This window comes from Melospiza melodia, chromosome Z, assembly GCF_035770615.1.
Source record: "Melospiza melodia melodia isolate bMelMel2 chromosome Z, bMelMel2.pri, whole genome shotgun sequence".
In the NCBI taxonomy this organism is placed as follows: Eukaryota; Metazoa; Chordata; class Aves; order Passeriformes; family Passerellidae; genus Melospiza; species Melospiza melodia.
Genome location: NC_086226.1, coordinates 58,717,536 through 58,743,718, shown reverse-complemented (window position 1 = coordinate 58,743,718; position 26,183 = coordinate 58,717,536). Strand labels below are relative to the sequence as shown.

The 26,183-nt window shown below is 38.4% G+C and overlaps 1 protein-coding gene across 9 annotated transcripts; it reads right to left on the bottom strand.

Moving 5' to 3' along the window:
• Positions 1–239: 239 nt before the first annotated feature.
• SECISBP2 (SECIS binding protein 2) lies at positions 240–26,183 on the bottom strand. Of its 9 annotated transcripts, none has more exons than XM_063180362.1 (18): positions 26,120–26,174; positions 24,839–24,984; positions 22,793–22,985; positions 20,680–20,809; positions 20,084–20,238; positions 18,884–18,971; positions 15,807–15,940; positions 15,119–15,277; positions 12,280–12,381; positions 10,834–10,953; positions 9,521–9,653; positions 6,976–7,145; positions 6,099–6,237; positions 5,525–5,654; positions 3,561–3,781; positions 2,677–2,831; positions 2,022–2,223; positions 240–1,294 (listed from the first exon to the last, which is right to left on the bottom strand). In XM_063180362.1, the coding sequence occupies exons 1-18, from the start codon at positions 26,159–26,161 to the stop codon at positions 1,185–1,187; spliced, it is 2,529 nt and encodes an 842-aa protein (XP_063036432.1). In that variant the 5' UTR covers positions 26,162–26,174; the 3' UTR covers positions 240–1,184. The 9 variants fall into 9 exon arrangements, with proteins under 9 accessions (XP_063036432.1, XP_063036434.1, XP_063036433.1 ...); XM_063180364.1 differs by having other exon boundaries at positions 18,890–18,971; XM_063180363.1 differs by having other exon boundaries at positions 20,680–20,806.

Genomic DNA, 26,183 nt, shown 5'->3' with positions numbered 1-26,183 from the left:
TCTATCATCATAAGGCAGATACTTTCCAAAGTATTGCACTACAAATGTTCAGTATGGTGAAGCGCTTGCAGAAACACCTCAGAGATGCTGAGCAGCATACGGCATCTGTATCACCTTTCAGAAAAGCTGACACAAGTTATATGTGCATCCCTTCAATTACCTTCTTTAGGCCAGTCCTCAAAAACCAGTGTGTATATAGGCCATTCCCACTAAGGTGCTCCACCACTACTATAAGCACATTTTGTTTTTAAAATTTTATTTTCTCTAGGATACAAACTTCATTTCTTATAAGATATAAATTTTCTTCTATTTAGATACAAACTGGGATTGCTTAAAAACTCATAGATGTATATACCAATACAACCCCAAACTGAAGGAATGAGGAGTCTTAGCAAGGAGAAAGTACAGATAAGCAGGCTAGCACATTTGCTGCCCTGCAATATCCTTTAACTTCAAAGCAGGATGTATAATAAAGTACTCTCACTAGCAAGAGAAACATCAAATTTATAAAAAGTCTAAACAGAGCACATTCACTTAAGGAATTTCAGACCCTTGTAGTGTGTGCTATCTCCTTCAACACCTGATGTATGATCCCCAAAGAACAACACAGAAGAGCCAACAAGGAACTCTGTCATCATGTCCTTCCTTAATTAGTTTACATCAAGCTACCTGCCTCAAATTAATTTGTTGCTGACTAGAATAAAGTGACATTGATAGCAGCCTGCCCTTCTGAGCAGACTTATTTAGAAGAAAAACTAAGAACAAACCCACAATCAAACAACAGCTGAAGTTTTTTTATGCTGGAGTTAAAAATTAAGGGCAACTCCCCTGGCTCAAGGAATCTCTTCCAAAAGAAACTTATTTTTCTATCAGATTCTTTTGGTATATTCTACCCCCAAGATATCAATGCTAGTCCATATAATCATTAAAGTATGCTAAGTCAGTTCAAGTGGTTTGGGCTTAAAACAATTTGGTGTTGTCACCTGCTAAAATAATCAGAGAAACACACACAACATAAAAACATTAACCAGTGCCTCATGTGCTCCAGTGTACATTTTGCTTTAAGGGATTCAGAACAGTTTGCTTAGCTAACTTCAGATATTTCTTTAGATTGTTATTTTTGCTACCTTCTTCCTAGGGATCTAACAGAGAAAAATAAAAGCCCAATAGAGCTGGATCTGGATTTACTGATGGTCTTCCAAATTCAGTATCCCCATGTCAGCAGCTGCACTCTTTTCCAATTCTAGTGCGTATGGGTTATACTCTTCTTCAAGTTTTCTCTTCCAGACTTTAACTAGGGAATATTGGAAAAAAAATAAAGAAAAACAACAACCAACATGTTACCATATAATACTTGAGGAAAAACTTAAAATGAAAAGTCAACCCTGATTTTTTACTTCCCCTTCAAAATAAGCGCTGAGATCAGCTGACATTTACCTTATACAACATCAGATAACACAAAAGAATAACTTAAGAGTGATGAGGTCCACTGATCTCCTTGTGTCCAACACTCTACTCAAGTAAGGCCAACCCTGAAGGTGGTTCCAACTTTAAAAAAACCAGTAAGTTTTAAAAACTTTCTATCTGCAATACATTGCATTGTCTGTTGACTTACGAGCAGAGCTGGAGGAAAATATTTCTACAAAGGAATGCTTGTGGACAGGAAGATGCATCACAGATAGGCTTCAATACAAAAGTTAGTCTACCATAGTCATAGAGTATGGACATCCACAATTAATCTTAAAAGGATTTTTTAAACAAATAGAAATGTAAGTAGGAGCTCTACTAAGCTTCCTTGAGCAAAGCAATGTGTACTGCCTGCCATTTGTGGATTTCAGGGAGGAACTTTCTTTAATACTTTCTCAGTAAAAACTTCAGATTTACAAAAAATCCAAGAATTCACCCCCACCTTCCCTCCTTACTAATGACTACAGTAGATGTAATTTGCTTCAGTGAAAACCACAGAACTGATGAACACTATGAATGAAAATGGAACTAAATGCAAGTCAGTAAATACTTACTGTAATTTGGTACATCCTCATCTGAGTCCTTGGAAGATGTTTTACTAGTTTCTAACAAGCCATTTTTTTCAGATTCAGGAGTTAAGATGCTAGGTCGGGTTTCTCTTAGTCCTGCTTTAGCTTCTTCCTCTAGAGCTGCTATCATATCTTTGTAGGCCTTCCTAGCCTCTGTTGTCAGCTGTACCATTCTGTGAAAATGGTCCTATGGCAATATAAAATACAAGAACTTAAATAATGCAGCAAGTTTTAACATCTCCTTGGAAATCTAGTGAGTATTCCTCTTTCAGAATGTGTAGGTTCATGTATAAAAGTTGAGCAGCTTACTACGTATGAAGACATGAAAGACACAGCATTTATCAGGATTTATAAAAACAACAGTTCTCTTGAAAAAAATCATCAAGGGAGATAAAGAGGAAGAGGATGTCAGGAAAAGACAGCAAGAGTACTTTTTTATTTTTTAACAGAGCTGACTGCCTGTACTTCTAAAATCAGTTTTTTCATATAAGCTATGTATATGACCTGCGATGAAGAGTCTAAGTCTGCAAAAGCAAAACAAACAACAAACCCCTTAAAAATCACAGTATTTTCATCTCTCCTTCCAAGTAAAAAGTGAAGCTTTTTGAACAAACACATGAAGTGACTTATGTCAGCTTACCTGAGCCCCATCATAACTGAAAATTCCCACCACGCTCACCGGCACTGCTTTGTTCACACAGCGGCCCAGGGCCTTGCGATTCAGGGCAAAAACAAAGGGGATGTTCTGCTCACAGGCACAGTCAATAATGTTGTGCAGGGTCTCGTCCAGCCCACCTGCAGCAGACAACACAATCAGGCTGACTGGAGCTAAAGAACCATACTGCTAACACATGGCAAAAAACAGCCCAAGATTATGGGTGCATTCTGAAACTACACCTTATAGGAAAAAACAGAGATCACAACAGTAAAGTTGAATATCCATTTTTAAAGGACAACTTGACTTTTTTTTCTTAATTCCTAGTTAGCATTAATTTTAGACTGCTTCTATTCCACATTTTACTATATATGTAGTACACTCCAATCTAGTATCAAAAAAGACCCAGCTGCTAAAGAATTCTTTAAATGACATCAATTACAAAAATTACAATAACTTAATGCCAATAATGGTAACTTTTAGGAAACTATCACTAGTGATTTACTGTCAGTCCACGTTCAAAAGGAGATTGATACAGTGGACTCCTTGTGATGGCACAGCTGGCCATCAGCAGCCTTTGGACTGTCTCAGCTGTGCAGTGCAATTTTTTGTGTAGCAGCACAGCAAATCAGTAACTAAAGTCCCGAATCTCAGGTAACTTCTCCCACCCCAGATAGTCTTGACTCAGCTCACAGTTCAGCTGCACAGCAGTAAACAATCTGAGCAAGGAGGGCTACTTTATATGGCTGGCTTTCAAAGGATATTCAAATAAATTCCTCCAATAATAACAATATTGCTGTCAATATACTGAACCTTATTTTTTGCATTTCTTTTATTAAACAGATTTTTTTGGTTAAGAACTTACTTACCCTTTGACTGAATCTTTTCACAGTTAGGAGAGATGATTACACACTTCAGTTTTTTCAGCTTCAGATGTTTCAGGACTTCTCTAAGACCCATAACAAGCCTGCGTTTTATCTTGGCCTTCACTGGGTCTTTCTGATACAAGCGATCTTGGAAACGAACCAGTTCTTTCAAGAGATCTGTCACACAACTGTCAACTTCTTTACTAAGTACCTGGCTGCAGTAACTGGAAGAAAGGAGCAATAAAATGGTTACATTCACTAGAATTACTAATATGTAACACTTAAATCTGTAATACATTAAATATACATTTAAAATTCTATTCTATGTCTCTGTATTTTTTTCTGTTTCTGCTCCAAACACACTTGATATATACACAAACCCAAAAATTTACTTCTTTTTGGTGTCTGAAAACTTGAGAGGAAGAAATTTTGTTCCTTGTGTTACCTGGCTTCCTAATCAAACTATATTAAAAAATACATATATACATGTACAATAAACCTATCCATCTGTATCTATATATAGATATATATTATTCCAAGAAATAGGTATGCACATATATTTTTCTAGTGAAATATTTTTCTGAGGGCATTTATTTTGACATACATAAATTAAAGTACAGCAACCAAAGTACAAAATTCTGGCTTATTTCTGTAAATTCAAGGCTATGTGTACCAACCATGGAAACTGGATCACATTCCTGCTCCCTACATTCATGTCTGTCATCCTTTTTCACTTATCTGACTATGGCTTTGCGGTGTTCATAAGGAATAAGGACACAAAACAACGTAATTCACTCTCCTAATACACTCTGGGGAAGATCAGGATTAAAAATTATTTCACCCCACCCCACTTTTACACAAAGAATTTTCCAGTGAAGAAGGGTATCAAAAAGAAAAACTAAAGATCAGCTGCATTGTCAACAGAAAGATTTGCCAGGGGCAAATTTGCATAAGATAAAGAGACAAGATCACAACGTCTATCCTGTATCTTCTAGATACAATTATTTCTGAATTTTATTTAGGTTTCAAGAATTTTTACTTACTGTTTCCTATTTGTTTCCCTAAGTCTTGAAGACAGATCTACTGAAACACTAAAAAACCTCATCTAAAGATCAGGTTTGCTGAATGCTCTCCATCCTGTAAACTGAGTTGTCCTTCACATATTCAACCCAAACTGTGCTCTCAGTAAAACAGTTACATTAGCACAAATTAAGATAATTGTTATTTGTTATTTCAATTAGAAGTTAAATTAAGAATTAACACAGCAGGAATATTTGTATCACTATTAACCATTACTATGACATGAAATGCAAAAAAACTGCCAGTGGTGGATTTGCTTTATGGGAGGGGAACTAAAAATTAAGACACTGCTTTCCTCAAGAAACTGTTTCAAGCTCTCAAGACTGGATCTCTGACCTCTTCACATATTGTAATCACTATTTCTTTTTTATAAAGAAATGTGTATACACATCATCTTAAATATTTAGCTGAAACTGCATACAATACCTCATTAATATTACCTTTATTTCTTTGCCCAGCCTTGACATAAAATGTCATCTAGTTTCTTTACATTTTTGCCATCTGGTATGGCAGTAGAAAACCAAACTACAACTAAAAATACTATTTAAGAAATAAAGTAGCACACTTTATTTGAGCTGTTACCCCATTATTTAATATAAAGTACTTATATTTTAACAGCAGCTTGTTTTCTTTCCTTAGCTTCTAGCGAACTTGGGGTTTTTTTCCTTCAAGGAATAAACATTTTCAAGTGAGAATCACAAAACACACTAAGTTTGTAATTTCTTTATGTGTCAGCTTACAGAAAGACTGAAAGAAAAAAATTTAGAGCCTTCAGCCTAAACTCCAGTTAGTTTTGCAGAGAATGCAACTGGATTACCTTGTTTGAAAAATGCCATATTGGTGGTACTGTGCAAAATGAGCCACTAATAAACACAATCAATACTTACTCTCTAAAATTCCTGCTGTGGATTTTTGGAAGAGTGACAGTTAGCTGCTTTGTAGTCACAGAACCTTCTTTAGATTCCTTGATCCCCGTGTGCTCCGGAAACCCTTCAGCAACTTGAGTTTCTGGAAGAGCTATCATGTAAATCAAGATATTTTCATTGAAAAGACAGCCCAAAAAGCCTTGTGAAGAAATTAATCTGTCAAGCATGTATGGAAGTCACTACTTTAGTACTAGAACAGTCTGTGGTAGTAGGGAAACAGGTGTAACTTTTTTTTTTGATCTCATAGGGTTTTTTCTCATTTTCTTGTTTCTCATTAATTGCCAGAGGTAGGTGGGAACTTTCCTTACAAGATATCATAAAACCACCAGGCAGAGAAGTGTGGAACAGTAATTAGATCCCTATTACTGACTTCCAGCTTTAGCCCACGTTACAGTCAAGATAAGCCTGAGGTGAATCCCAGAGAACTCTGAGGCTGGAGCCTTCATTTGGCAGTTTGTAGTACTTGTTTTCTGAAGTACTAAATGTGCTCAAATTTCCTGCTACATACTGTATTACAGGTTCCCTCAAAAGATACCTGCTTGATTATCCTGTAGAAGTGTTGCATTTTCAGTAACATTTCCTTCTGTCTGACAAATGTTATCTTCATCTTTTGGTGCTGCTTTCTGTTCTAACAGGTGCTGCAGTTTTCTCTGTTCTCTTTCTTTCAGAATAATCTAAAAATATGTATAAAAACCAAACTAATTTGATGTCATGCAGATAACAAACATTATTCTTACCACATATTTATACAAAAAACATTTATAAAGAGGTTCAGCACTAGCATCTGAAGTTTACAACCCTTACTTTCTATTTGCACATAAAAAGAAAGAAAGACAATTCTTGAATTTACATAGGAAAGGACTTTTACCTTGACTACCAGTATGTGGGTGGAGAAAATATTTACTAGGGACAAACTACAAGGACAGAACTTCAGTTAAAAAAGTCCTCTGTAAAGAAGATGTGACAGGAAGCAAAATGAATGGGCAAAGAGGGAAGACACAACAGACATCACCAGCTGGGCCCAACACCTGTTGCTGCAGAATCAGCTGGAGTTCTGGCTTGGAGGAGCATAGAAACATTAAATACGACCTCTTTTTGATCCATTTTCCTTAGTCCTGCAAATAAGGTCATCTTTACCAAACCAAGTGTGGACACTTTTGCAGTGGCACTTTATCAATTGATTCAATGGAGAAAGTGTATTTTTTGGGTATTTGTATACACCATTTAGCAAAATTACCCTCTTCTACCCAACCCTCTTTGAAACCAAGCAAAAATTAAACTGAATTCAGGCAAGTGGACACTGAGATGCAGATCTCCATATGAGAGGGCTTAACAGACTCCCAGAGTAATATATTATCCTATAGTTTTACTATTTAAGGTAAAAAAAAAAAAAAAAAAAAAAAAAAGAGGACCTTTTTAAGGGGTGTTGGTCTCTTTGCTTTAGGTACTTCTCTCTGTTTCCCTTTCTTTACCAAAGGAGCACTGGAATCCAAGGGATTATGAGGCATCTTTCCTTGGTTTAAACGGTGACTTCTCGTGGCGGTGGCAGGGTCTTTAGATAGCAATGGTACGGCACCACCAACTGAGAATAAAGAAGAAATTTGCATCAGACAACTAAAATGAATACCTGAACTAGAATCGAATTTCAAGTTTAAGACTGGTATGCACATATTAAAATTGTGTTGTGTTGCTATTAAGAATATTTACAAAAGACTGCTGTGTCCCCCTACTTCTGTTATACCTCTGGAATCACAGCCTCTGGAATCACAACCTCAAAAGCAGAATTAGATCAAACACTGTAGTCCAAGCCACCTTCAACACCATGTCATGCCAGCCTGGTAAACCTTCAGGAATTTCTGTGTTTCATGGTGGTGGCACTTCCTCCACCACAGATTCCGTACTGAGTTAAGATAAATACTGAGTTGCAGTATTACAGATTTTAGATTTACTTGCTGTAAATAAACATAAGCATTTACGCCTACCTTTCGTTACACCTTAAGGAAGCTAGATGAAATTCACTTGCAAATGGGTCATGAGTAATGCAAAGTTACAGCTAAGTCTCTTTTGCTTAACCTGCAAAGCTCGCTGAAGATGTCCACATTACTTGCATTTTTTCAGAGGGTTTAGAGCATAGGAGCTTTAAATGACTGGACAAATTACTAAACCCGGATCTTCCACACCATGACCTCACACCAAATAAACTACTCTTCCTCCCTATCAGTAGGAACTGCTGCATCCTGTAGAGGACTTTGTCAAACTTCAGTTATCTGCAATATAAAGCAGTTCACATTAGCAAGTCAATGGAGAGGATGACTAAGTAAGTATCAGTGGAACCAGCTTGACACTTCCCTCTGTGACTCAGGCAAAGGCAACCTCTCTCCTCCAAGTACAGAAAATATTCTGGCAGCTCTCTTAAGCCATCTTCATTTACTGCTTCCACAGTATTTATATGCAGATCCTCCCACATCACATGCAGTACTCTTACCGTAAACAGTTTACATCATAAAACTGCTACACTGATGTTTCTTTTTCATCTCTGTGTGTCAAAGGCAAACTGAGAACACTGCCAAAAATGTGCAGCATAGGTGGCTACAAAAATTGAAGCTGGATTTGTAGTAATAAATAAGTATATACCCTGCAGATACATATTCCCTTAATGTGTACATCACTATTTCAAGTTCACCATTTTCATGTTCCTAAATTTGATGACACTACGAGTATTGCCTATAATGTGAAGTAGTAACTGGAATAAAAACAACTGTCTGTGGTCACACTCCTCTCCATTCTTAAAACATTAAAACAATATAAAGTAACATCTGCCTTATGCTTCCAGGATACAAACATGACATAACAATTTCTCTTCTGCAGGAGATTCAGGCACAGGAAACTTAGTATTAGAAAACAGGTATTTTGGCCCATACCTTTGTGGCCCACCATCTACATCAATCCATGCACTGTATAGTTTTACAGAAACAAAACTGGTTATGAGTACCTCTGCAGCATTAAGTCTGATTGACCCAAATGAAAAAAAAAAAAAAATGAGATCAACTGAAAAAAATACTTTGAAAAAGCATCTTATAACTTCCCTCAGCTTAGTGAAGGAAAATCTCACCAATGCTTACCATCTTGAGCTTCGGATTTAAAATCTCAGCTATCACATGAAGAACTGTGAGATGAAATCTCTTGTGATTAGATCTCTTTATGAAATAATTACTAAAGAAAATCTTTGCTGAAATAAGAGAAATTTTACTGTCACTGAATGCTACCAAATATTGTGGTTCCTTCTGCAAAATATACTACACCAGCATAATTAAGATTAAATTTTGACCTGTAACAATAAAAAGGCAATGAGCTGCCTTTTTCTGCTTCCTGGTTATACATCATAAAGGACTGAAAGATCTTTTCCATTAGAAAACCTAGCATTTTGTAAACATCAATTATTTCACAATTAAGAGGTATATCAGAAGTCATCCTTTGGCTTGGTCTGCCTGACTCATATAACCTCTGTGCTTGCAAAGGGGCTTTTTCAATCAAGCCTCAGCTGCATGATTTCTAGCATGAGAGGAGATTTAAGAAAACCTTTGTTACTGTGTAGCCCCTTCCTGCCTGTTCAGATCAGAACAATAACACACTTACATAAGGGAGAGCAAAAACCTCCACAAACATTGGTATTTCTGTCAAAGCAACATTTCAATCACACCTCTTATTTATACAACGCACTCTTTCACAAATCAGTGTCCTTAAGATATTTCTTTCCATAAGTCTTCCATCAAACAATTCAGACTGCCATGCTTTTTAAATTTCTTTTTAAAGAACCTTCATTTTCTCTTTTATCTGGTGAACTGTGCTCTTGCCTGCACAGAGATCATCACAGATCAGAAATCAGGCTACATTTAATGTCTGAATACTTAAAAACAGTCTAAGGTGAAACAAAGGAAATTTCATAGTAACCAATACCTGAAAATACCACAGGTTTAGGAGACTGTTTAGCCTTCTCTGTTTGCTGCTTCTGCTCCAAGACTGCAAGCATGCCACCCAAATCCAACTGCACTGGAATTTGACTCTTCTTACCACTGCTCCTGGATGTTTCCTGAAGAAGTTCAGCAACAGTTAGACAGCCCTCCACTTCAGACTGTAGAGAACTTCATTTTTTATGGTATAATACACTCTTTTAACATCCTTATCCACAATACTTCTGATCTTTAATGCCACTCAGTGACCTTCAAATAAACATCAACTTTAATGTCAAAAAATATTAAAAAATCAGAAACTTTAAGAAGTTCTGGTAACTTTTAGAAATGCTACTGCAACAAAGCATGAAAGAATAACGTCTTCAATTAAGGAAGGCCTTTATGTCAGGGTCTCACTTTGGTCAGACTGTCATCTATCTTTGAAAGAGATAAAAGGCATAACAGAATTTAAAGTTTTCTTAAAAGTACAGAAAAACTACTGTGATTCTTTCAGAGTATGTCACTGCAACACACAAATCATTATCTCCAATATCTCACTAAAAAGAAAGGTCATCATCTTTGCACCAGCTCCTCATAAGCACTCATCTTTCTCTCTGCTTTGAACAGAAGGCAAAAGCCATGCTACATATTTAATACAGCAGAAAATAAAAATAATAAAAATGAATAGTGTGGTGAAGACTATGAACAAACTACCACAGCAAAACATGCAAAGGAAATGACCACCAGATTCGGGACTTTTAGAAGTCTTATCTGGGGGAATCAATTCATTGCAATTTCTGTTACGTTTACAGAACATGTTTAAAGACCTCCACAGTCTTTAATTGAGATCTCACCTTGCAAGAGAGCTGTGCCAGAACTACTCACCAACACAAAACTACTTCCTGACCTCACTTGTTTCTCCATGTTTCTCCACCTTTCCCCAAGATAAGGGGATTTTCTTGCCTTAAAGTGTCAGAACCACTTTAAGAAGATTCCCAATTCCTTATGACAATCAGTTTGGACTGGATTTATGCTATGATCAAGTAAAACAGGTGAAAGAAAAATTCCTGATATCTGAAACCCACAGATAATAATGAAAAGTTTTTATTTTTCCTTAAACACTGTATCAAACCCTGGAGGTTGGCAATTACTACCAGTGATTACTTCTAGTTAGAGATTAGAAGAGTGACCATGTCACTTATCTCAAAGTATGAATACAGAATCCCAGATGAGCGTGGGTCATGAGTCTTACATTTAAATAGGCTCATTTCCTTTGTCTCCTTTGAGTTGTGAACTTCTCTTCAACATGAATTCACTTACCTGAGTTTTCTTTCTTTCTAATACAGAAGATGAAGCTTGTTTCCCTGACAGTCCATCCACCTTGGGAGTTTCATCCAGAGAGGGAGACTGACTATCACAAGGCTCTTCGGAGAGATGGATCTTTAGGACAAAAGGTGACAGGGAGGAAGAAAAGATATATAAAAGCGAGACACATGGAAAAGGGTGAAGATGATATTAAATTCAAACCAAGTGCACCTTCAGCATGTCTGTGAATGACACCAAGCTCAGCTGGCTTTAGGGAATTCTTTCAAGGAAGAGATGCCATCCAGAATGATGGATGGTATTCTTGACAGGCTTGAGGAGTGTGCCTGTGTGAAACTCATGAAGTTCAGCAAGGCCAAGTGCAAGGTGCTGTACTGGGTCAGGGCAACCCCCAGTACTGGCACAGGCTGGGGATGAGCAGATGCAGAGCAGCCCTGTGAGAAGGGCTTGGGGGTGCTGGTGGGTGAGAGGCTGGACATGACCCAGCCATGGGCACTCCCAGCCCACAGAGCCAAACGTGTCCTGGGCTGTGTATAAAGAAGCATGGCCCATGAACTGAGAGGAGTAATTCTCTCCCTCTGTTGTGCCCCCACCTGGAGTACTGTGTCCAGTTTTGGGAGACCCAGCACAAGAAATACATGGACATGTTACAGCAGGGCCAGAGGAGGGCCACAGAAATGATCAGAGGGCTGGAACACCTCTCTTACGATAAAAGCTGGAGGTGAGGTTGTTCAGCCTGGAAAAGAGAAGGCTCTGGAAAGACCATATGTGGCCTTCTAGAAGAATGACCATTTATTGGCTGCCATACCACCTAATCACATTCGTGGGGTTTTTCAGATTTTGAAGAAAAAACTAGCACGGCAGCCTCAATTTCAAGTACTTGTTACAGGCATATGAATAGCCTAATGATTACGTCTCTAGAGTTTATGTAAGCTTTGAGGGGTTATATCCTACTTATGTCTACAAAGCCAAGGGCTGCTTTCATCTGAGTTGCATGTGTGTACAGCACCCTTTCGTGTAATAAATCTGTTTTAAGCAACTGTTGTGCCTTTTGCTACTCACTCCTCCTTGTCAAAGCTATTTACTGCCTCAAACAAAGCAAACAATGGTTTTGTTTTCTTGTGTTTTGGTGTTTTTTAAACCACTAAAATTCACAGGGAAATAAAGCCAAGGACCAAAATTTTTAGAAGCAAAACTAATTTCAAAGCAACTGAAACCTAAAATTTTATTTACAGTATTATTATTATTTACGGTACTTGCTTTGAAAGAACAATCACATTTTCAATCCTTGTCATTTATGCTTAGGGTTCACTGCATACTGAATGCAGTTCCAAATTAATTCTTGAGATTTATTTCACTCATGTAAAAAAAAACCTCAGAAAATCCAAGCAACTTGGATTCATAATTGACATTTGATTCACATAATGTTGCAAGATTACTTACTTCAGACTGCTTTCTGACTGCAGATGTAAAGGATGGTTTCTGAGGTCCTACCCTGTTTCTCCTATCAGAAGCAGCTGCCAGATGAGGAAACTCCTCAACATCCTAAACAAATAAATCAGATTATGATTTCATAAGAACAATCAAGTCCGTATTTCAAAACCTTTTCCTGCACTCCAACAATTTTCTCCCTGCTTATCAAATATTTATCATAATTTCACTGTACAAAAATTCAGAAGCCAAGGGTAGTGCCACCAACTATGACAAGTACAACAATGGTTAAATCTTCTATGCAGCAGTTAATTCAGGGCTGAAACAGCTTGTAACAGAAATGCTTCCAAAAGCAGCTTGTTATTGTTGTCAGCTGATAGTAATCATTAGAGGTAAACAGCTCGGAAAGGAGTGGTTTTCAACTAATTTCAAAGCCTTGCAAACAACTTCCCTCTTCTTCCACTCAGTCTCCAGCTGTGCAACTCTGTCTTAAACATGTGAGTGGTGAAGAACAGAACAGGCAGCATGTACCAGAGTAGTGAAATAAACACAGAAATTACTCAAATGATTATGGCTTACACACAAGAGGAAGTTTTATTAGCAGAGGACCCATTGTGCAGAACCTGGATTATCAAGTGTAGACAGGCTGAAGCTTGGCCTATACTCGCCACCCTATACCCATTCCCTCCATCACAATGATCCCAATCCATCAGCTAGGTTTTTGCTTCTCCTCCCACTTTCTGAGAGGCCTTTTTAGCTGAGACACAGCACCACTGAACACACCAAGACTTTTTCCAGCCTGAAAGGCTTTATTTAAACACCCCAAGCTAGGAAGCTCTAGCACAAGGAGTGACACACTTCAACCAATGAAATAATTTTCAAGAAGCTTGCATGTAAGCCAAAAAGCAACTGCAAGGAAGTGATAAAATATTTCACGAATACATTCTTTTCAGCTTAGAAGATTTAAATAAGTCTGTCCAATTGCTTCTGAAATGCAAACAGATTTCTGACATTTGCAACATCCTGTAGCAAACTGAATAATTAAAACGTAGCACTCAATGAGAGGCTACACCTCCCTGAATTTGTTCTTACCATCTGTAAGAACATCAAACACTAGGAGAAAGGTCAAGCAACTTCCTTTTTATTTTCTTGCCCCTGCTATATTGCCATGTCTTGTGCATACTGAGGAGTCCTAATTTTGTTCAGTCTTGCCTCCCACAGAAATTGCTTCATACCTTTGATTATTTTTGGAGACTTTTGTCTATCTTTTTTAGTTCAAATACGTGTACTTTTTAAGTAATGCGGGGAACAAATGAAAACAAAATCCACACTATATTTAGATCAGATATGCCCTGAAATTCTGTATTGTCATAACCCATTTTCTGTTCTTCTTTCCTAGTAATTCCCAGCATCATTTACATGTCTGACCAGTACTACTAGCACTGACCTGATCATCAATAGCAGCTTCAATATTAACTCAAGGAAGATACTGAGGTCAGGACCTACCAATGTGTATGAAATGACAGATTGGTTTTCTCCAGATGTATCCATTTACGTCTATTAGCCATGTCTAAAAATGACTGACCTATATAAAAGCAGAGAGCAATCCAATATATGGCTCTGTTGAGCTATGGCACATAAACAGCACCTTCTTAAACCTCCTGGGTGCCCAGCAGCTCCATGTGTGTCATCTCGTCATGGTTTATTATTTCAAGAGCATCATACAAGCATCTCATCCATTTTTCAAACTGATGAGGACACAAGCATTCCCAGCAAACCAGGAGGGTCAGAAAGCTTTCCCCCACTGCCACAACAGATACTGCATCCACATCACAGATTTTAGTACAATGTGTATGTCTTGTTCCATGGTTATATGCAATTTTTTCAAATTTTGACTTCCAACAGCTTCAGTACCATTCTGCTATTTTCCATGACTTCTGCCATTCTCTTTCAGTTTAGAATGCCCATTCATAGCATATAGCATTTATGGCAGCATATAGCAAAATGGGGATATTCTCCTGAAGAAAAGAACTAGCAGATCTTTGGTTTTACCCATAATCCTCTTACAAAGAGGTCTGTTAATACTCATTTCTTGTGCCATTCCTGGACAAGGAACCACATAATGAAATCACATAGACACAGTTCTGCTTCATGCTCCACATTGAAAGGTACAGAATAGAAGCCAGCCAGAAAAGCCTCTTTCTGCTGTCATTTCAGAGTATTGAAATTACTCTGAGTTTTAGGTACACCAGATCAAACATGTAAATCAACACATGCACATGCTGTACAATATTAGGCCTGCAATGGAGTACTGTTCAACCACATACCAGCAACACTCCTCTAACGTGGGAGAGACTCATGCCTTTGAAACACTGATATACAAAAGTATCAAAACACCAATTATTACAGTTACACATGCTTATTACAGTTACATGAATTTGGAGGAAACTGAAATTAAAAATCAGAAATGTAAACACTGTCAACTGTGTTACACAGAAATTGCTTCCAGCTCAGAGACAACTAGAACTGTAATACTGTACCACAATCATTAAAACCGTGGTACACTGTAGCACCCAGCATATGTTCCCCACAGCCCAAGCAACAGTTGCTACAGAATATTTCTAATTTAGGAAATTGTGCTCACCAAACATGTGGTAATTTAAAAACTACAACAGTTTCCTACCAGTAACCTCAGACAAACATCTCAATTGAAAAAAAAAAAAAAAAAAACTGTACTAACATCCTCTACAATTAGGATTAGAACTTAAGTTTGTACAAAGCTGTGTTAAAACTGTCTTCTAGTACATTCATAACACTTAAAAGAACAGCAACAAAACCTTATTCAGTTTACCTCAATCTTTGGCGGTTCCTGTACTGTGTTAGATTCACTTTGAGGTCTTTCTACATCAGTGGGTGACTTCAGTTTTTTCTTCTTTTTCTTCTTTTTTTTCTTCTTTTCTGATCCTTCTTCAGGCTCAGTTTCACTTGCAATATTTTTTGTTTCTGACTGCTGCAAAAGACCATGAGGCACAGCCTTTAAAATATTTTTCAGTATCACCTACCAAAATATATGCAATGACTAGCCTTACACTACCTAAGGATATTTTAATCAATCCAGGCTGGGACATTAAGGGGACAAGGAAAATTCAGTATCTCTTAAAAATTCACAGCTACAACAAGAATTCTTCAGTTGCAGCATACTGCATTGTTAGCAGAATGTATTGGGATTACTGGGATTTAATTAGGAAATATTAAGCCAAATAAGGCAAGAGTTCTGTGTTTCATGTCTTATTCTGAGGATCAGGAATCTGAAAAAAAAAAACAGCCTCAAAGCTGAAAGTTCTTATTCCTAGGCTAGCACTATCTTTTTGATGTCCTGTGATTCTTTTCCATGACAAGAAAAATTCTAATAAGAACAAGCTGACTTCATATCATCTCCTTTTAAAAGTGGACACTGCAGAGACCCCAGGGAGAACTTTGCAATAAAGAGCCACAACACACTGACAGGCATTAGTTGAGAGCAGAGAATTCTCAAGTACCTTTGGTTCACTCTCCTGCTTCCCTTTGCCTCTGGAAAGACTTTCAGACGCTGGTGATGAAACAATTTTCTTTGGGGGCTGCAAAAGTACCGAGGCCCAAGACACGTGTGGCTGAGCAGAGCCATCTGCAGGGGCTTCAGGAAATGACAGTTGGGAAAAATGTAAACACAAAGATGTTGTAAAATTCGGCCTTAAACACTCAAAAGAAAAAGAATCGGCAATTAATTAGTCCAGGCTTAGCAAATAAAGCAGAGCCATATTCTTTCTGAGAAAGGACTTGAATAAAACACACATTTTATTTCTCCAGCAAGCTTTCCTGAACTTTAACTACTCCATATACTGTCCAACACTATACACACAAACAAAATTAAGTGGTATTTGTAAATCTATACTGTATCATACTAACTCCACACTCCCATGCTCATCCTCAAAATACTGAAAATTTGGCTATGTTTATATACAAAACTCCTTTAATATTCCTCCTAGCCGTCATGTAGCTTACATGCACAAGACCACACTGGTACTTTTCACTTTTGAAAACTTCCTGGTATTACAGGCATACAAAGCAGCTGAAATACTTACTAGTGTGCCTCAGTGTACAAGAATGTCACTCCCTACCACTACGATGTATCAGTGTTTTGAAAGACATTTTGAAAAATATAATTAATTTTGTAAATATTCCTAACATGAAGCAAAGATAGAACAATCTAGATTTTTCTTAAGAATGAGAAAAACTTCCCTTGACAATAAAATGTCAATTAGCATAATGGGTTTAAATGGCTAAATTTTGGTAGCAGGGTGTTTGCAGTAGCTGCTTGATGAGATGGACATGGCCAGCCCCAGACAGCTCCAACACAGACCCATGGCCAGCCTCAGCTGGGCCCATCAGCCGTGCTGATGGTGCCTATGTTATAAAGAGTGAAAAACGTGTGCAGGAGTTGGAAGGCAGAATGGTAAGAAAAACTGTGAATGCAGCAGCCCAGCAAACAGCAAGGTCAGTGCAGAAGGAGGGGCAGGAGGTGCTCAGGCACCGGAACAGAGATTCCCCTACAGTCCCTGGTGCAGAGCATGGTGAGGCAGCTGTGCCCCTGCAACCCTACTAGGAAAGAAGTGGCAGAGTGGCCCTTGTTTCTCTGCGTCACTCAGAGCAGGGAGGAGATATCAGGAAGAAGAGAGGGTTGGAGGAAAGTGGCTTTATTTTTTGTTTTTGCTTCTCACCATCTGACTCTATTTTAATTGTCAATAAATTGTCAATCTTCATCAAACTGAGTCTGTTTTGCCTGGCAAGCAAAATGCCTGTCCTTTTAGTGGTTCACAAATGTTTTTATCTTATTTTCTTCTCCTGGGCTGCTGAAGAGGGAGAGTCAGTGAACAATTGTGTGGAAGTCTAACTGCCTGCCATGGTCAACCCACCCACTGCTATTTTTTTCTCAGGGATAGGAATTGACTATAGTATTTAACCAAAAACTCCCATTATCAGATGACTTTATCTTTAGAAGGCTCTTCAAGGCATTTCAGCAGATAAATCTGTCCTCTCTGAATCCTTACTAAAGTTACGGGCCAATAAGGACCAAACTGTTCAAACTGGTGCGTGTCTGTGTACGCACAGAAATCCAGTGAGAGGCACTCAGAAAATTCAGTCTTAATGTATGTGATGCCTCCAAGACAATCCTGATAAGCAGAACTCTTTTCACATGAAACTAGCCATGTGATAGCTTGTACCATTTATTCTTGGAAAAAAACCTGCAAATGACTAAACAGACTTCCAATAACCAAACGTTCCTTTTCTCACCTGACACAACATGAGTCAACTACAGAAATATCTGTATATACAGATATTTCAGAAATATACAACAAATACAACAGATATCTGTATATACAATATCTGTATATACAGATATTTCAGAAACATACAACAAAATGGGACTCAACATTGGAGCCAGTGTTCTTCACTTTCCCCTGTGCTCAGTGTTGGGGCCAGTCCTGTGTAATGTATTGATGACCAGGATCAAGTCAACAAGTTCACAGATGACACCAAACCAAAGAGGAGTGTTATCTGTTAGGAAGGTAGGAAGGCTCTGCAGAGGGATCCGGACAGATGGTATTGATGGACAGAGGCCAACTGCATAAGGTTCATCAAGCTGAAATGATAGGTTCTGTCCTTCAAATTGTCACAACAATCTCATCCGGTTCTATAACTTAGGGAAGAGCAGCAGGAAAGCTGCCCAGAGGAAAAGAACCTGGGAATGCTGGTGAACAGCAACTGAACATGAGCCAGAGTGCACCCAGGAGCCGAGAAGGCCAGTGGCATCCTGGCCTGTACCAGCAATAGTGTGGCCAGCAGGAGCAGGGCATTGGTAGTGGGCACTGGTGAGGCCACACCTCGAATGTGTCCAGTTCTGGGCTCCGGACATGGAGGAGCTGCAGCAAGTCCAGAGAAATGCAATGGAGCTGGTGAAGGGTCTGGAGCACAAGACCTGTGAGGAGCAGCTGAGGGAGCTGGGGGTGTTTAGCTGGGAGAAAAGGCTCAGAGGAGACCTTATCACTCTCCACAACCATCTGAAAGGAGCGTTTAGCCAGGTGGGGGTTGGCCTCTTCTCCCAAGTAAGAAGAGACAGGATAAGAGGAAATGGCCTGAAGTTGTATCAAGGTGGTTTCAGATTGGACATTTGGAAAAATTTCTTTACCAAATGCATTATCAGGCACTGGATGGGCACCCCAGTGTAGTAATTGATTCATTGTTCCAGGAGGTATTTAAAACATGTGGAGACTTGGCACTTAAGGACATGGTTCAGTGGTGGACCTGGCAGTGTTACTTATGATTTCTTTCAAACTAAATCATTCTTCAATTCTCAGCTGATGAAATATGAGCAAGAATGAGTGATAAGTGGTCATCTCATTTGAAAGAATGTGATAAAATGTTATTTCTGGGTTTTCTTCTTTTATTATGAGCTTGCTCCTAAATTTTTTTTTATAGTTTACACATCAACAGCTCCTCAGCACACTTTAGTATTCCAAACTGCTGAGATACAAGCAGTTAGAAATGCAGGCAAATAATTTTTGTTTAAAGAACTTACCCCTACCATCAAGAGAAGATGGAATTAAATTGGCTCCTGCTTCATCTGAAGCTTTTGGTGAAACTTTGCTTTTTGCAGAAGTATCTTCCTGCAAAACAGACAGTAAGGTAGCATAAAAGGATTAAAATCACTGACCTAAACACAGCTAAACACAATAAACCACCATAAACTAAAAATTCTCAACGCACCTACAGATAAGAGCATAAGGACCTTTTTGGCCTTTTTGCCACTTGACCTTGTGGAACCATCATTTCAGCCCTAAGGTATTACAAAATTTGAGCAGGTGTCTCTTCACAGGTATAGAAGCAAGTTTATTCCTTCTTGTATTTTACAAAAGCATCAGAATAATGATCTAACAATAAACAAAAAGATATTTTTATATTCATGTATGCTAAAACCAAAATCTATCATCAAACTAAAACAAATAATGAAAAATGACACTCAAGGGTTAGCAGACAGGTCTTTTTTCATTGCAGACAGTTTTCTACTCAAAAGCATCAGAAATATTCTGTTTGGATCCTTCAGAACTATTAATCATTAATCACTACTGAAAACTTTGATTCAATATATGTGATACACTGCTGAATACTTCAGTACTTTATTTACTAACAAACATGGAGCCAAAGAAATAAAGAATAAGATTCAACAATATTTATTCTCCTTCTGGAATTCAGTTGCTTATTTTTAACCTTTAGCAGAAAGCAATTAAGTACAACAACGCAGACTTTTTTTTTAAATGTGCGAACACTGTTGGATAAGTGACTGCTTATTATTATTTCCAGGTGAAAGAGAAAACAGTAAGCTTGCTAAGTACAGCAACATACGTGGTCTGTACGAGCAATCGAGACCATACCAGTACATATTACATTTATTTCTGGTGGTACCTGGCTTTCCTCTATCTATGGGCAGCACAGACAAGGAAAGAACATTAAGAAAGAGTAAGCGCAAGCACTGACACCACCACATAGAAGTAGCGCCCTAAAACCTCTAGCTGTGAACTCCCTTGCTCACAAGGTATTTAAATAGATCTTAAACTGCCATACTGAATGCAAAACACTTGAATTAATAACGCTTGTACTTTTGACAAGTTTTATTTTTACAAGTTCTGCAACATGGGTTAGCATGGGCTATCCTTGGTGTCCAGTAGAAGAGACATGTGAAGTTGACTAGGGACATAGTATTACTTTCCACCAAACTTACTGGTGTATTTTTATGGTGTACATTCAGTATCTCACTGCTTCCCAAACTCTGTGACTCGTGGAAATCCAGAATGCTAGCTTCAAATGTGGGTACAGGATGAGATTCTGCTTTTGGAGTTTCAGTTGACTTCTTGTTTGTAGCTTTACTGAACCTGTCTAAATAAAGCATGTAAAGCCTGAGTAATTAAGCTTGCTTGTGATCACCTCTAAGTATGTTTTATACACTAGTTAACATAACTACAGCAATCGTCACCAGGACCAATATGAGCTGTGCATAGCAACCAGGACTGTTGCTATGCACAGCTCATATTAAATAAAAAACCTAGCAATTATAATCAACATGCAAACAGAGCGCTGACTGAATAAACAAGTATAAATTCAGATGTTCTTTTACAATTTTTTTATATCAGTTTGCATGAATTTGTTCAATCAGGAAAGGACAGGTCACCATTCCTTCTTAAGAGAGTCACACAGAAAAGGGTATCTTTTTCCTTAAATATTCTAGATTTAGAAACATAGTCACAAACTGCAGCTTATTGCACAGACACCCATTCCATATCTATTCCACGTACTTATAACCGAACAACATGTTTGTACCTGGTTTGACGGAATCTCTGCTGCATGTAGAACTCTGGAATGAAGTCCTGTTCCCAATTCTGACAGAAGCTTCACCTCCATCACGTCTTTTCTTGTCCAGCTTTTTCTCACCTTCTTTTGATCTTCTCTGCTGCAAGTATTTGTGACACATTCAGTAAGTTTCACTGAAACTTCATAGAGATAGCAAGATTGCTGTGAGTTACAGTTAACCACCTCTGCATCTGGAGTGTGACCATCAAGTTAATAGAAAACAAATAGTTAGCATATCATTACCACAAGTAAACAATAAAAATAGGAACAGCCATTTAGACATATGGCATTTAATTTCATCTACCTTGTTCCCTGTGCCATTTTTAGCATACATTAATAGCCCAAGTAAAACGGATATATACATATGCTTCTAGACAACTGCATTTTTGTGATCTCATTAATCAGAGCATTTTCAATGGTTTAAAATTGTTTGGTATTAAATCATCCAGTCTGAGTCTCTAAACCAAAGTTTCTTCTAGAACAGGGCTAAAATCTTGACAGCATGTCATTTTTTGACTAAACTACGTATCATAGGCAAACTGTTCAAGACTGATGTCAGAACATCCAAAAAACTTGGAGTAAAGTAGTTAAAGAAGACACACCTACGTGATCCCTGTAAAGGACACAGACTCACCCATTCTACAGAGTCATCAAAATCTTACAATTCTTCCACAAAATACAGTTTGGCAGAGCTGGGCTTAGAAACCAGCAAGCAAGGAACAAGCACCAGGTTTGCATCTATGCAAACTGTACTATACCAGCCTAGATAAATGGCTTAACTCTAATCACAGGATGCTGGACTAAATTCAGACTACATTTGGCAGCAAAAGTGTTTACTTGGGTGGGAGGACAAGGTATTTCTTGATCTCCAAAGGCAAATTATTAAAGTGTTAGGACACATGATCAAATTAATTCAAGGCTGCAAATATAAATCACTTCTCTGAAGTTCACAAAATATATGACAGGGAAAAATGACAAAAAGACTATAATAAACAGTACAAGGCCCCTACAAAGATCACAGAACTCCTCCCAGCAGCTTAACTAAGTTTTTTCATATTACATCACTTGTGCTAATGCTGAGATTATCCTCTCCTCAGACACTTTCAGCCCATAATTCTCCTCTCAGCAAGAAAATGAATAATTTTAGGTGTCTAGACTATGTACCTTATGTGTAATAAAAGATGCTTAGGACCTAGACCTTACAACTCCTCAAGAAAGGCTTCATGCAGTGAAGTTACTTAAGTCTCTACCTAGGGAGTAAGGTGCAGCAAAAGGATGTGACTGCAGAACATATAATATGAAACTGCTGGAAACAAAAGCAGTTGTACAAATCTAAGAAACACAATGTCTAATCCCCAAGAGAAATGAGATTATAATACACTGAGGTTTTTTTCCTTTTATATTTTGAGAGGATTGTCTATTTTTTGTTTGCAAATATTTCACAAGTTTCAGGAAATTTATCCCAAACAGACAGAGACAAAAATGACTCTTTACATTGCTTACAGAACCTCAATATATTTCTGACTGAAAAAGACTACATTTCTAACACGACACTCTCTTCCCTCTCCCCAGCAGCACAAGTTCCCCCTTTCTTGTGGATTGTCTTCAACCTGCAGCAAGTCTTGGAAATTATTTCAGATGACCAAAGAGATGCGGTCTTTGACTTGTCAGTCAAACAGATGACTACAGATACCAGGTTTGTCTTAAGTCAAGTTAATGGAAGCTGCCACAGGGCTTAAAAAAAAAGAGCCCTTCTCCCCTCCCCACAAGGCCAAAGAGTAAAAAACGAATGCACAGCTCACAAAGGAAGGGTATTCCCCACCTCCTCCCCACCAACTTTGGACCCTTCTTTCCCCTCATGTTCCAAAAATGCTGCTTGAAAAATTGTATTAATCTGAAGTGTACAATTCTGCAAACTTTTCAGTATTCTGAAGCTGGGCACACTGCACTACTATCCTTTTCTAAAGTCATTGATGATCACAAGAGTGATGACTCACATTAAAAATATGAACCAAACATTTATAAAGATTGATTTAAAGTAAGAATTTAATATTAATTTTTAAGAAAACATGATTTTGCTCACCTTTGAAAGACTCTTACTTTCTTGTCTGACTGGATATGCTTGTTCAGCAGATTCACTGACTACTCCTGAACCATTATAGTGTGTTGAGTTGTGAGACTGATACTGTGAGCCAGCTACTGGATACACATTTGCAACAACATCAGGTGAGTGAGAGCAGCTGGAGTATTCACGGAAGGCAGCATCTCCCAGAACACTATGTGATGGATATTGAGAAAGAAATGAAAGTCATCCTAGGGCAAGTCTTCAGCACCTACTTGTTGCCTCGACAAACATATTCCTTGTCTAAAGAATTTGTTTAACAAGAAAGCTCTATTTCAAAAGGAAACTACTCCATGCTATTTCAATTAAGCATTTACTTACTGCTACAGACTTCTTTAAAAACAATTAATTTTGTTTTGGGAAAACATGTAGTTAAGCAAATATCTTAAAACACACACGTTATCCATTTCCAAGTTTCAAAGCTAGTCTGCTTTGCAGTTACAGTTCTCATGCCTGTTTAAGGTTACTGATATTCTTCATGCTTATTTTCAGTAGGCTTTTTCTTGTGAAACAAACCAAAAACACAGTGTAAGGACATGACATGCATCACCTACTTGACTGCAAAAAAAAACCCCAAACATTAAAACCTGTCCTAAAATGACAATAACAAAGTGGAAGTATAACATTTTATGGAGTATAAAACATGTATGAAATACAATGTACAACTATAAAACAATAATTAACTGATCTGCATGTAACCATCACAATTTATGAAAACACAGCATGTCTGGGGCATGCCTCTTTCTTTCACTGTATGCTCAAAAATTCCCCTTCAATTTCCTTCTATACTTTGTCCAGAAAATACACAAGAGTCAAGATTTGATTAGAGAGAATACAAATTTCTCAGTTTCAGAAAGCTGCACTCAGTTTTTAAAGCTGCTCTTCATGAAGCTGCCAGCCTCAGAATTTTTTGTAGATAATGACAGAGAAACCTTCCCATTGGTACAAAAGACCTCGGGCAACACATTTCATACTACCTGCTGCAATTCTGACAGAATGTTGTCAAAACAATGCTTACAATCAGTTCATAGACCAAGAAGAAATATACCAAGTGAGACTGAAATATAACCATGTCTCAGTCCCAACAAGGCAGAACACCTATTAGAAGTCTACTCTTGTCTGGGTTGTGGGTTTTTTTACAGTAATTGATTCAATGCTAATGCTGTGAGCTTTCTCTAATGCATATAACAGGCCATACTCACCTCAGAGTGAAATTTCTAGTAGAATGAAAATAGTTTGAAAATACTAAGATTTCCTGTAGGACAAAACAATGGCCTACGATGATTATGTTCACTAATGCTGTGAATTTTTAAAGAAACACCATTATCTTTGCAGTAATTGTATAATCGATCCAATGCTTAAGGCCCGAAGAAGCAATGAGAGAACTATGTAACATGTCAGATTCTTACAAGACTCAATTATTTCCTGTTCTGCTAGGTAGTTTTTTTTCTAGTTTGCTCCTTATAAAATACTTTTATAAGTCTACCACAAATACCATTCCTGGACTTTAATAGAAAAATCCCAAAACTTTCAGAAACCTGTAGCATTTCTAGTAAAACTGCCTTTCTGGAGATGCACAGGTTGTGGACAGGAGATCTAGAAGAGGCCCCATATACTAAATATTTTACAGGAAGAGAAATCTTCTTGAAGAATAATTTTCCTTGTGTAGAACTACATCTACCTCAGCCTGGTCACAACACAACCATTCTTTCATTCAAGGACTGAATTCAGCTCCTTCCAAAACATACGAAAAACAGACCAATCATTACAGAACACCACATTCTCCTTAACACTCTGTAACAATACAGGCCCTTGTGAACAAAGACCAGGTACCTGGTATACCCCCAGAGAACATAAATGTAAAAAACTAAATCATGAAGATAATGCAGAAGCATTTCTACAGTTGGACTAGCAATATATTGGAACCGTGACTTTTTAAGAGTACTCAACATCCAAAACCAGATGGTTAAAATCCCCCAATAAATAAGATTCAGAAAATATACATACTTATCCAAAGATGGTTCCTGAACAAATGGGTAGCATGTAGTTAAGTACCTAGGAAAGACACATGCTTCTGAGGGTTCTGACCATGCCACAGTTACCGCCGCATGCTTTGGAACAAATGGTTTGACCTCTGCTGACAACTTGATGCCCTGAGAAACAAAACGTTTTTTGGCTACATGCATTTCGAGATTAATGTTATTATGTGAAAAACACTCAGTTTTGTGAGCTTAACTCTCATTGGAAAGTGTTAGTTTGCTCTCTTCTATCAAAACATGCAAAACAACAAAGCTCATCAAAAGGAAATGGAAAAACAAAGTGAAAATAAAACTAAGGAATTCAAAGAAACATCTGGCTGCTCTGTAAAGTCACTTAATACCCTCATTCATCATGAAACAGTCACAAACAGTCAGTTATGTAAAGGACAGAAGCCTGCTTAGAACAAAATGCAGTAAATGCAAATATATGAATTCTTACTTCATATTTGAACAATAAAAACTAAAATTCATAAATATGCTAACACTGCTGTTAATCAAGCTCCATAACATGTATGTATGTAACAATAATGACTTTGTGCACATCTGTATTTGAAGGCTGAAATGATAATTTTATAGCCTTCTTGATTCTAGCACAACACAAATTTATTAAGACAAGCTTTCCATTTGTTCTGAATTACCATCGACTTAAACTGGGTATGTATATATGGAAGGACAAGGAAATGAAACTCTGAGTATTTACTGCCATGTCATCAAAACACATGGCAGGAAGCAACGGCGACTGTAGCCTCATCACTAAGACTCCCGAACCTGACTAGGTCATAGGTCCATGTGCGTAGCACTGCCACTACAGGCTAGAACCTGGTCACCCAGCCTTACAGTGTCTGGGGTGCACACCTGTCTTTGCAACAGACCCTCAGTGAGAAAAGGTTTCCACACTTGAGCTCGCTGGAAGTTAATGTCTGGAGCTGCCCATACCAAACGGTGGGAAACGACTCGTTGTGCTCCAACCTGAGCGACCCCTGCCCCCCGGATTTGACCTTCCAGAAGGACCCTTTGCCCAGTGCTGAACCAAAGCCTGATCCAAGGAGCGGTGGGAGTCACCCTGCCCGGAGAAGCATATGGGCAGCCGGAGCGCTCGGCCCAGGTTGGCGAGCGGCCCCCGGGGCGGGCAGCGGCACGGAGGTGCGGCCCGAAACGACCCGCCCGCAGGCGGCTCCTGGAGAGCGACTCCGTGCTGGGAAAAGCCAGGGAAGGGGCAGGGGACTGCAGGTGCCGCCGCCGCCCTTACCTCGCCGCCGCGGCCCGAGCGCGGCCGCCTCTCGGCCGACATGGCGCGGGGGGCGCGGCCCCGC

What these genes read in the sequence shown, in the direction of transcription:
- SECISBP2 (XM_063180362.1), bottom strand. Translation starts at nt 26,161, where the DNA reads ATGTCGGCCGAGAGGCGGCCGCGCTCGGGCCGCGGCGGCGAG. An exon ending in CAGAGATTCCGTCAAACCAG is followed by an intron (nt 20,239 to 20,679) that starts GTACAAACATGT and finishes TGCTTTATTTAG; the next exon opens with ACAGGTTCAGTAAAGCTACA. An exon ending in ATCTTCTCTTGATGGTAGGG is followed by an intron (nt 15,941 to 18,883) that starts GTAAGTTCTTTA and finishes CATTTCCTGAAG; the next exon opens with CCCCTGCAGATGGCTCTGCT.